Source organism: Dermacentor albipictus, chromosome 4 (assembly GCF_038994185.2).
Source record: "Dermacentor albipictus isolate Rhodes 1998 colony chromosome 4, USDA_Dalb.pri_finalv2, whole genome shotgun sequence".
In the NCBI taxonomy this organism is placed as follows: Eukaryota; Metazoa; Arthropoda; class Arachnida; order Ixodida; family Ixodidae; genus Dermacentor; species Dermacentor albipictus.
This window is the reverse complement of record NC_091824.1, coordinates 104,181,141-104,193,789: the sequence shown is the minus strand read 5'-3', so window position 1 is coordinate 104,193,789 and position 12,649 is coordinate 104,181,141. Positions and strand designations below refer to the sequence as shown.

At 43.6% G+C, this 12,649-nt stretch overlaps 1 protein-coding gene across 5 annotated transcripts in view; it reads right to left on the bottom strand.

Moving 5' to 3' along the window:
• The window catches only part of LOC139059204 (PHD finger protein 14), a 60,114-nt gene that overhangs the window by 32,233 nt on the left and 15,232 nt on the right, over window positions 1–12,649 (bottom strand). For all 5 annotated transcript variants that reach the window (XR_011514008.1, XM_070537306.1, XM_070537307.1 and 2 more), the window contains exons 8-13: window positions 10,631–10,742; window positions 10,250–10,344; window positions 9,715–9,757; window positions 8,908–9,042; window positions 6,501–6,762; window positions 4,323–4,429 (exon numbers count right to left, since the gene is read on the bottom strand). Coding sequence is in view for 4 of the 5 variants with exons in the window: in XM_070537306.1 (XP_070393407.1) it covers window positions 4,323–4,429; window positions 6,501–6,762; window positions 8,908–9,042; window positions 9,715–9,757; window positions 10,250–10,344; window positions 10,631–10,742 (754 nt within the window). In the remaining variant the exon portion in view is untranslated. The remainder of the gene's footprint in view (window positions 1–4,322; window positions 4,430–6,500; window positions 6,763–8,907; window positions 9,043–9,714; window positions 9,758–10,249; window positions 10,345–10,630; window positions 10,743–12,649) is intronic.

Here is a 12,649-nt window from a genome sequence, read left to right as displayed (position 1 = left end):
CCTAATACTGATGTTCCTCGCTTATAAAGGAGAATATTTAATACGTGCATTATTATGAAATATGCGCGGTATTGAAATTCATAGTTTTGTAATATTTTTACATTGAAAATATAGGCAAACAGGCAAGGATTTTTAAAATATTCGTAAATTTGAGAAATTCGTTAATGTGGGGTTCGTAGTAGCGAGATTCGACTGCAGAAACGTGGAGAGGAGGAGGGAGAGGAAGCAGAGAATGAATAGAACCAATGCAGTCGCGAAACGAGTGAAGAACAGCCTTGCCACTCTCTCAGTTCTCATACAGGGGGAGACGGCGGGAGAGGGAGAAGACGACATGAGAAGGCAAGGAAATAGCAGTTCCAGGAAAACTAAAGGTACAGTAGGTACAGTATGCCTTCTATTTCTGAAAAATAAACACCATTCAAATTTGCCATGTGGACAACTGGTGCAGGGCATGAAGATGCAAAGCCGCATTAAAACACCATAGGGTCTAGGCAACACTGTGGAAGCGGTCGCACGTGAAATCAACACTTCTGTGCCCACCGTGGTAGCTCGACGGCTATGGCATTGCTCAAGGTCATGGGTTTAAACCAGACGTTTGCAGCTGCATTTCAAGGGGAGCAAAATACAAAAATACTAATGCACTTGGGTTTACGTGCACATTAAGAACACCAGGATGTCAAAATTAATGTGCAGTCTGCTACTACGGCGTGCCTAATAACCCGATCGTGATTTTGGCACATACAGCCCCGTAATTCAATGAAAGTTTAACGCTTCTGCCCCGATGCGAAGTGCCATGTGAGGCAATGATAATGCTCAACCCTCTCAGAGATCATGAACAATGGCGCACAACAACGCCACAAGTAAACGCGTCTCCCAGTATGTTATGAGTACTACACAGACAAACAGCAGCGGTGCACGCAAGGTAACATTCAACGTCAACTCACCACTTTTGTACTGGACTAAACGCTGAAGGAGTTACACATCTGATGTCAACACCACCACTAATTATTGTCAATAAAAGCAAAAAGCAAAGAAAGCTTCGCTTACATCGATTCACATGGTACGTGGGATCTGCATATTTTTATTCAGCATTAAGCATGCAATAAAACATGCAAGACACTTCTTGCAGGGAAACATACCACAGCACCACCACAGACCCCCGCATCTGAACCATCAGACACGAGAAAGCTTCACTAAACGTGGCCCCCCAAGTGCAGCCAGTTTTGTCTCATTGAAACTGCATAATTGGGGTTCAGAGTATCTGGCTTCAAATGAATGACAGCACGGTTGCATGGGCTTCTTTAGACAATCCTTTATTTACACTGTCAGCTAGAAGAATGTGCATTTTCACTTTTATAAGTAAATTATTTCCATGCAATGTGGCTCGTGTGCAAAGCATCTCAAAGTGCTGGCCTGCATGAGGGAAGCTGGTAAGGTTGCTATTTGGCCTCTCTAGGCATGAAATCCATGGCATAATGGGTAGACAGGCTGGTACTTTGAGGGAACCGGCTTAAAACTCAACAACTCAACCATTATATATATATATATATATATATATATATATATATATATATATATATATATATATATATATATATATATATATATATATATATATATATACACATACATATACAGTGAAAGCTCGTTAATTCGAACTTCAATAATTCGAATTTATGGATAATTCGAACTGTACGATTTGGTCCGGCCAAGCTCCATAGAAGTCTGTGTATAAAAAAGTCCGTTAATTCGAACGCGAGTAGGTTCCCTCACGGATAATTCGAACTACTCTCGCCTGGCACACGGCCAGAGAAACGTGCCTACTGCCTACACACAACGCTGTATTGCCTCCAAAACGGAGAGAACGGCGAGAGAAGGCAAAATCGGAAAATAATCTAACCGACGAGGGGTCAGCCAGAAGGCAGCGGCGGCTGCCACCTCTCCGTTCTACGTAACCTCCGAGACTTCTTGCCCGTTGCGAATCTCGGAGGCTTTGCAAATCTTGTACAGCTGCTAATGTTGTGCGGAGATGGCACAGCAAGAGCCAAAACACAGCGAATCAAGTACGTCGCAGCTGCGCTTGCAATCAAGAACCAACGAATCAGGACCTTCGCCACCTTCACATGTTCAGCGTCTTTGTCTCGGCAGTTTTCATCGGTTGTGCACCTTTGTTTTCAGCTTAAGAGGTATCGGCCGTCGTGATTCATTGTGATGGTGTTAAGCCTCGGCTAACGTTCATTTCGGTAGACATCGGTGGTGTGGCACACTCGGACCCAGAGCTTCGACTTGAAGATGGCGTGTGCCCGCGGCACTGGCCATCACTTTTTGACACGCCAAATTTCTGACATGCCCTACTGGTTCCAAATCGCAGTGTACTGTTGCTCTCCTTCACTTTCGTTTGTTCGAACTTTCGTTAATTCGAACTGAAGCGGCTTCCCCTTGCGGTTCGAATTAACGAGCTTTTACTGTATATATATATATATATATACAATTTTTTTTTATTGAGTGGTACCTTCTACTCAGTGAAACAGACGACACTCCAAATTGTGGGGAGCTAGGCAATGACAGCGCTGCTTTAAAACAGCTAGCATTCCTTTGGCTGCTGTCTTAAATAAACTAAATGTAATTAGTAGCTGCTGTTTTTTGGCTGTACAGTCAACTTTCATTAATTCAACGCCAACAGGACTGATGACATTGATAGAATTATCCAGCCGGTGGAGGTAAACAAGATGCGGAAAAAAGAAATTCACAGACGATTACGATGCACCCTTATGTGAAATTTGAGCACAGCTCTATATGTGTTTTCATTTTGCGATATATTGGCTGACATGGACAACCTGTCTTGTGTCGTAAGTATGTTGCAAATGGAGTGAAGTGTGGCCTAACTGCCTCACTATTAGGGAGATCACGAGAAGCAGTGCGTGGGTGATGCATGGGTGCGATTCACAGCAGCCGCTACAGACAGACCCCAACTCATACAGCGTTTTGTTTCCATATATGGTATCGGTGGCGTCATTGGTGAACAGAGGACGCACGCTACTCTGGCCTTCCGCCTCTGCTTTCCTTCTCGCGCTTTCTTTGTTATAGCCATCTTTCATCCCCTGCTGCACTCTGCGTTCGCTCTTTCATCCTTCGTTGTGCTTGTTCGGCTGGTTACGAGGGACGCCGATGCTCACTGCAGGAACGGGCGCCTAAGAGCTGCACTCTAAAACGTCAAAATACACTACTGATTCCATGAATACTTTGTTTAGCGCAAAACAACAGACACAAGAAGGACGACAGGACAAGGCGCTACTATTAACTGACATCATTTTATTGCCTCACTCCTTTATACACAGCTGAAACTAGAGAAACATGCACAGTGAGCACCATGTGGTGGAGCCACCAACATCCAATCACAAGAGTGCACTCATGCGACAGAATCCAAAAAACCATATTCAGCGCTGTACAAGGTTAAGGAAGGCACACTAATGCAATGTGATCCCAATGACTGAATGAAGAATGCTTCCGATAACTCTTGGGCTGTGGTGCCACGGCTTTCACCGGTTTTCAAAATCAAAGATATTGAAAAACCAGTTTTTCCGATTGGTAGACACCCTGTATACAGTCATACCCCAATATTGCAAACCTTGATTTAACAAAATTGAATTGTGTCTCTTAATTTGCTATTTAACAAAGTACAGTTAAACCTCAATATAATGAACTTTGATATAACGATATCCTCAATATAATGAAGTGTATTTAACTTTTCATAACCTCATGCCCATAAACACCATATGTTTAGGACCTCGTGTTGCATCGTGAAGGGCACTTCACGATGCAACACGCTAACCTCGGATGCCGTGGGACAAGCCAATGCATTGCTTTCGGCGCTATCTGCACCGCACGTGCTGGCATTCATAACTGCCCGCTAATATGGCCCAGACTTCTTGTGATATCTTTATAAGTGATTAGTACTGACAACATACTATTCACCAGAAATGTTCTGGGGGTTTGTGAAATTAATTTTACTGCTGAAACTTTAAAACATTGAATTCACAAAATTCATGATTTAACAAAGCTTTCTGCTGCAAGTACAACTTCTTTATATCAAGGTTTGACTGTATGCGATGAACTTGCCAAATAATGTATGTTAACACATACATAAACCACAGAAACTGAATAAGTGTGAGGGAAGCACTACTACTGAAGCACTAAAGTGCCAAACAGACGACACAAGCACTTGTCCGTGTCTCTTCTTGTGTCGTCAGTTTGGCGCTTTAGTACTTCAGTAACATGCACCAACTAGCCCAACAAAAAGTTCTGCTGGAAGCACTACAAACCTGATCATACTGTTGCCTGAGTACCTGTTCCTGGTCTTGGAGCTCCGAGTTCTGCTGTAAAAGCTCGTCCAAGTGGCGCCGCATTGTTGCCACACGGTTACTGCGATCTGCATGGGTCATAATAACCCTACCTTGGAAAAAGTGCAGACACCCAGAACATATGGGTATTTCAGCAAATCGCCACCGATTGCTATTACTGCTACAGCCCCGACCACCTGCTAGCGTTGAATGCACTAGACAATCTATGCCACCGTTACTGGGTATGCGTACAATGCAGATTAGCCAAGTAAGCACACACATGACAGGTGGCGAGGATATTAACATTAGTGGTATAAACAGACTTCCTAGCAGAACATCATGTTTAGCCAAAAAACTATTCAAGAGGAACAGATTAAAGCAGCAACATTTATTTTTTTTAGCAATTTCATTGCCTGCGTGATCTGCTCTGGAGGGGAAAAGAAACATAGTTGGCTCCGACACTTCTAACTAAGGTGTACTGTGTGGTCAAACAATATACTAATATATAATGTAGAAATTTAATCAACTGGCAAGACATAATGCGCAAAGCAATACCAGTGGTTATGAGACAGCCCTAAGCGACAGGTCAAGGATTAAACTTGACTGCCTGGGGCCCTTCAACATAACCTAAATCAAAAGCCCATGGGCATTTCTGAATTCTTCTTTCGTAGGAATGTGGTCACCGAGTCTGGCAAAAAACAGACTGCTGAAAGGCACTACCTGGAATACAAAGGCAATGTTCTGTTTCGGCAGCAAGAAATGCTTGTGTTCACCTGCCTGCTGCAAGTACTCACTCGTTAAGAAATGAAACTGTCTAAGCACAAGAAGCTGCAGCACAGAATACAGTGGACAGTGCACCAAGATGGTTTTAAGTTCGTTTGCACTCATTCTGTGTACGGGTACTTTTCCCATGGAAACTTCTGTTTAGAAATAGCGGGTTCTTAAGTTTTCAAATTCTATCATAACTAAAAGAATTATGCCATTGTTGTATGGGAAAGCCAATGGATGTTGGGATGTTTCAATAAGTTGACAACATGGCCGGAATAATGTAAAACTATTCCAATCTGTTTTTATTACAAATATGTCATTAGCCTTCCGTGATAGGTCAAAATAGCTCGGGTTCAGCTCATATGGGCAGGTGCTACGCTTACTTGGGCGGAGCCAGAGCCATTTTGACCTGTCATGGAAGGCTAATGGTGTATTTGTAATAAAAACAGATTGGAATAGTTTTACGTTATTCTGACCCAGGTGTAGTTCAAAATGCTGCTGTTGCCAGCAGGAACTTTAAAGCCGTGAAGCAGACTGGGTAAGTGACTGCCTAGCAAAATATTTTTATTTGGATGTTTTCTTTAAGGAACGTGTAAATGTGCTGCAAATGGAGATGCATGCCCTGTTACTTGTCGACACGATATACTGACATGGGCTCGGGGTTTCTGCACACTTGATAGGCAGCTAAGCTGCCTGTACAGCAGCATTCATTTGACCTTTTAGATGAATTATTTATAAGGACGTTCAAATTCTCTGGCCATGGTAATATGCTTCTTAGTCTCCACATTATTTTACTCAGCATTGAAGACACAGGATGAAAACACCTCCGTGCTTAGCTCCCTTCATTATATCTACACATTGAACATTGGGCTTTACCAGTGGCGGTGTTTCCCAAGTCATCATTATCTATTTTTTATTTAGCCCACTCCTATTGACCCAAATGCTGTTTGCAAAGAACACAGAGCATAAAGCACTTTGGGTAATGCATAAGTAAACAGGCGATGAAAGTCAGAAAAAAATGGTAAAAATATATGCACACAACATGCATGCACAGATGCACGTACACAAACAAGCAAGCAAGCAAACAAACAAAAATGAAGGAGTGGTTTTCAAACCATCACACCAGCTGGCAATACCACAATTCACCTGTAATTTGTGTGTGTGTTCTTGCAAACCTTTTTGCACCAAGTGCTCTCGCTTTGAATTTATACGGGTTCACGCACTGCCCAAAGTGCTCTAATGTTTAAAATTTATTCTCTTCTCTTTTTGGAATAATCCCTAAGTTATTATTCACCGCTTCTCATGTACAGTAAGTATATTTATTGAATTTACATCAGCTTGCACTCACTCCCAGATACACGCTTCGTATATTGCCTGCATACATTGCCTCACCCAGGTAGTAGCTGACAAACTCGAGGCTGAAGGCAGGTGGAACGTGCCACTTGCGGCGGGCATCCGCCACCCCTTCGGCAGCCAAGTGACTTGGCTGAGACACGCCCATAAGCTGAGCCTTGCGCAGCAGTTGTCGGCACGCCCATGGGCTGCTCGTCAGGAGGCGTGCCATCTTCTGTGTTGGGACCCACGGCGGGGGCCGTTCGGCACGATGACGTTGGTACCGCTCTCGGTGCCAAGCCAACTTGCGCTCCACGCGGGCCTGCAAATCAGCCCCCAGAGTGCGGTTGGATAATTAGCCTGCAACACCACGAACTGCAGCCTGTGTCATTCGGCAAAATTATTGTGCAATAAACTACATGTAGACCCCCAAGACGGAGGAAGATTCATGAAAGAGATGGGTGAAATTGAAACCTCCCTTTTACAGACATAGCTTCGCAATGCATATACAGTTAGACCTGGATGTAATGAAGTCGGTAAAATCGGCAATTATGAGGTGCACACCAAAGTAGTACTGACAGAAAATTTTTGTCTTGCTTTTATCTCTTCATTATCTCTCTTCACCAGAACCTCATGTGGTGGTCCTCATGGTACCAGAAACCCCTGATGTGTACACACAAATACTATGACCATGTTGCCAAAAGCAGAGCCCATTCAGCACTCAAAGGGACAAGAGGGCAGTCACCCTGCATTTCAAAGAGAAGCAAACAATTGGAAGGCCCAACATAGCAGCTTTCTGTGACGTGGTCAATAAGGTAGAGAGAGCCTCGTTGATACTATCCTGTTATGTACGATTTCGCAGTGCCAACGTTCGTGATTGAGCACAAAAAAAAATGACCCAATAGAGTTACGCTTACTTTTACCAGTTCATAGGCTCCCAGAAAACAGGATATTTCTGCATCAACACTCAGTACAGTGCCACACTGCAATAGTATGATATGTTTTCCTTCCGCTAGATCCTGTGTAAACAAGAAAATGCGCGAGGCACGCACAATCGAGAACGGTAGCCAACCGCCACGAAAACGCTGGCACGCATTTGGTTTCTTATTCCGGTACTACCAGAAAATTGGCCCCCGTGCGGGTCGTCGCACACCGCATTTACAGCTATCACTGTAAACCCTATGGTGATAAGCATCTTCACCTATCTGTTTTACACTGCTTGGGATGTAGTGCTGTTGGAAACGTACTGCATGCTTTTGATAGGCAATAACTCAAATAACCTGCCATTTCCTGCTACAGGCTGCAATCGTATGATACATCTTCCGGCTGCTAGATCCCATACAAATAAGAACAGGTGCGAGGTACGGGCAATTGAGAACAGTGGCCACCCACCGTCAGCTGTCAGCACTGTCAGCTTCCCTGCAATACTCGGCCTTTTATCTCCCGTGAAAACGCCAGCGCACACTCAGTTTCTTATTCCGGTACCAGCAAATCTCCTCCTGGATCGACACGCACCACATTCACAGCTACTGCCACCAACTCCGTTACGATAACATCGTCACCTATCTGTTTTACAGTGCATAGGGCATAGTGCTGTTGGAAGCATACTGCAAACTTTTAGTAGGCGATAACCCATCGTTCCCTGCTGCAGGAAGTGCAATGTGAGCAACCCGTTTCGCTCAAGTGCCAGCTGGTGTCACCCACCAGCTCAATTCGGTCTCGGTTTCCTGTCACCTTCTTAAAACACTGTGCAACAAGGGGGAAAAAAAAGTGTCTCGGGCCACCAAAGCCCCACTAGCTCGACATGCATTGGCATCTCGTGCCACATGCCACAAAGACTCACGTAACGCCTCACATAACATAGGTGTGAACTACAGTGGAGTTTGCAATTTTTTAGTTACTTTGGATATAACGTTTTCCCGGTTAGCATGTTCTTTTATCGCAGTTTCTTTTTTTTCTCCAAAATGTATGAACGTGGTTCTACTGTACATGGTTTTAAACTGCCGCACTGGACTGACTGCCACTCTCTTGAGTTGTTTGTGATACCACAGAACTGCCATCTCTGCTTTCGGTGACGTGAACAGCTTATTTTTTATGTCTGAAACTGTACTGCACTTGGCATGCATTTTGAACAGATACCAGTAAAGGCGCTGTAATTATTTGTGCATATTTGAGCAACTGAGGCTTCGTAAAATAATTATGTTGGCAATAGCTACCTAAAGAAGCAAAAAGGACAAAAGATGTTTACACCAACACTTTTTAAAAGAAACCTAGATGGACGTATTAAACCAGAGCCCTTCACTACGGCACTTTTGTTTTGGGACATTAAACCCCATATTATTTTGATTTTTGAATGCACTGGGCCAATAAAGAATGTGCATGCAACATTGACTGCAGATGAATGAGCAACTTGAAAAACATGCAACAAACACTTGACAGCGATTCTCCACAACACACTCATATACACCTTCTCTGTAGAGTCTTGGAGAGCAGCTACTTGATTCCTGTTCCGTGACTGCAGGGCAAGCCAGTTCCTCCGCTTGCTTCGGACAATCATCTTGTCAGCATGCAGCTTGCAATAGGCAAAGAATGGATCTGCAATCTGCAAAGAGCCGCAAGCTTGCACATCTCGCAGTCCACGCTTGATTCCCACAAGAGCAGGCATGATTTATTATGACAAACACAGTCAAATCTATCTTGTGATGCTAGACACATCATATAAAGCATCATCGTCCCATTATCATCAATTGCTTTTTCTGAAACCATCTGCTGCATTTTGGTGATGCTGTTGAGCAACAAAGAGGCCATGACAAATAAAAAAAAATGTTTAATAAAGGTGAGAAGGTTTGCCACAAGGCATATGGAGGATGAAAGAAAATCAAACAAAGGCTTGTAAATTCGCATCGTGCAGGAACTGCAGCAATGCCTCTGCAAACTTATGGTCCATCACCCAACAGGTGTACTTTTCAGATGCATCTGACTTCAGCCTTTTCAAAAACCTTAAGTCTGATCGGCCGTTTTCCGGGGCACAGCTAAAGTAGGTGTCTAGCATCTGACATTGCCACAGGAGCCGAGCATTTGGGGCACACTCCTTGGTCGACTTTTGTTGCTCTTATTTATATGATGCAGCCCTCGATATATGTTCCTGCAAGAGGAAACACTGCATCAAAAATATTGGGCAGGGTAACTAGGTTATTTTAGGCAAGCAGGCAGTACAACAAGCCCAAGTAGTATGTAATGCAGTTCATCCATAATATAGAAGGAAAGTCTATACTTCTTCCATCGAAGCTTCGGACAGCAAGCCTTCCCTCTGAGCACTGCAAAAGATGAAAAACCAACAATGAGCTGAGAAAATAAAGGATTACCTAGTAATAATAGCATAGCCATAATGTAAAATCTGCAAAATAATTTGGTTGAAAATGGAAATACACATTGTGCCTCTTGTAAGTCGTTGCTGTTGGTGAATTCGACTTAAAACACACAGTAGAGAGCTACAGACATTGTTGCAATTATTACGGACAACAAACCTTCACAAGGGACTTTAGCATTGAAAAGTGTTAACTCTTATCCTGTGCTGTGAACAGCAACAACTGCTGTTCATGTGCTTTGTTTCACTTTCACTTTCTACATCCCCATCTACCCAACCCACAGTGTAGTATAGCTAATTGGTTCTTTGTTTTGGTTAGCCTCCTTGCCTTTCCTGTATCTCTCTTTCTCACCTTATTACACAATAAAAAGCAATTTCAATACAAAAGTTTTCAAATAGCACCAGGTGCCTGTCCTAGGAAAGATAACATGGGGGAGCTTACCAGGTCACATGAAATGATGCCTTGCACATGCCAGCGTCACATGTGATGCACACTCCAGTTCGGCTGAGACGCTCATCTTCACACAGCACGCATGACTGCACAGAGAAAGCAGCAGCAAAGGCAAGACTGAAGTTGGCAACTTTTCCCCATAAAATCTTGTTATCCAGTTTCCTTTGCTCCTCTTCATTATTTGATTAAAGTGTTGATAAAGTGAACACCTGAATATAAACATTATCTTCCACATTCTGCTACCGGCTCTATGTGAGACTGTTGGTACTGTTCAATAGAAGCAAACAAGCACACAACCCAACAATCTGACCAGAGATGGCCTTTGAAGTAAAGAGAAATAAAAACAATATAGTGTTGTTGCTAGGAACTGACCTTGGCGCCCCATCGAGAGTAGGGCATCTCAAACAGTGTCACAGGAGTGAGCTTCTCAACATTGCCAAAGGCCACCCCTGGGATGTACAGTGCACAAACCAGGTGTACCCACCTGCAAAAGAAAGGTGCTTAATGTGTTGACCGGTTGATTCCTGAATGCAATGGAAGTGACACTGGAACAATGGAAGTGACAGCAAAAATATCTGGACTAACTTCAACTACCAGGAATTTCAAATAAATGAATTCACATAAAGTTGAGCTGAGACAAGGGTGCCAACCCACTGCCCTTTTCCAGTCAGTGAGCAGGGAACTTTTGAAGCGGGGAGAGTGACAAATCATTTCTTCAAAAATACACAATGTGGAGGAAGATTTATGAAAAAAAGGAAATCAATACAGCTTCCCTCTCCCCAATCTACTAGCCTCCTTTTAGTTCTGATTAATAGGACTACTGTCTTGTAAAGGTGCAGGTCCAGGGTTTGATCCTCGAACCATGAAGAATTTTTCTTGTGCTGTAAAGCTATAATTCTAGGGAACCTGTATCAGCTTGCTGCGCAGTTTTGTGCTGCCTAATGGGCAGTTGACAACTTCTTTCTCTGAAGGGGGAAATGTGTGAATTTCAAAATTTTATTGCAGTCACAGCCACATGCAAGCACAACTGCTACAGAGGTCTAACCTGAGCAGCAGCACTCTTCCTCACCACCTTTCACTGGCTCACATTAGCTCCATGCTAGCTATAGCCTGACATTCTTTTCAGCTTCCCTTGAAACAACCCCAACAGGCATCAGCGGGGTGGAGATGCAGCTCTGGGCCAATAAAATTAATCTTGTGAAGACCCACAAGGCAGAGGAAGATTCATGAAAGAGATGGGTGCAGTTAAATTCTCCCTGTCAAAGACGGAGCTTCGCAAAATATATACAATGAGATCTCTATATACTGAAGTCGGTAAAATCGGAAATTCGACTTGTCATACAAAAATTTCGCTATATTGAAATACCACCTTTTATAGAAATAAGTAGTCACTGATGGATTTTTCTTACATGTAAGGGGCCATGTATTATCGGGCAATTGGAAAAAGAACATTTGAATAAGAAAAAAATTAATCTTTTATTTTGAGAATCGGCGATGACGGACATGGTTTCATGCCATGACAACGACATCTTCACATCGACGATACGAAGCGAAGCCAGCCAACTTTTCGCACACACTCCGCCCCCTTGGCTGATAATGTGGAACGATAGTGGAACAACACTATCCTGAAAAGCGCTGGCAGCGAGGAGTGAATGCTTTGCCTGCCTCTGGCTTCAACGCCTCTCCAAAACTAAAGATTATACAACCTCCAGTACGCACGAGAAGACAGTGTATACCACATGCTATGCCATCTCAGCATGCCTACTCCTTGCACACGGAGCAGATTACCTCTAAAACAAACTGTGTGGGCTGCGTACCTGCTCAGCTGCACTGAAAGCCATGCACAGCCACAGTCACACTAGAAAAGGAGATACGTGCCTGCTGCCCCCCTACTCCCTCAATCCCATCCTCATGCACACACGATCGCGTTACTGCGAACTCGCTCCTCTGCCCCCCCCTTTTCTCTTGCTAGCATGGGAAGCGGCACTCATCAAGCGTTGGCCCACCCTCGCATGCCTTCCTTCACTTGCACCGAAAGCACACCGTGCATGGGGCATGATAAAATCTTATAGCACTTGGACCACTTGGACAGAACATGATGCTGTTCTGCTTTGACAGCACTCTCGGTTGCATGGCGCACGACTTGATAGGTGCGTGCGCACGGTGCCGCTTTCAATTCTACCATTTGACCAGCTGCATCTGCAGTAGTTTCGATTTATTGTCTCGGTATTTTTTTGCAGCTGCAGTGAAATTTTGTTATATTGAAATTGTGTAAATTGTTAATTTCACTATCTACTTCATTTAAATTCGTGATGTAGAGCTTCCAAATATATAGCGTTCTATGAGAAAGTTATAAAAAGTTAAAGACTTCGTTAAATCTAGAATTTCATT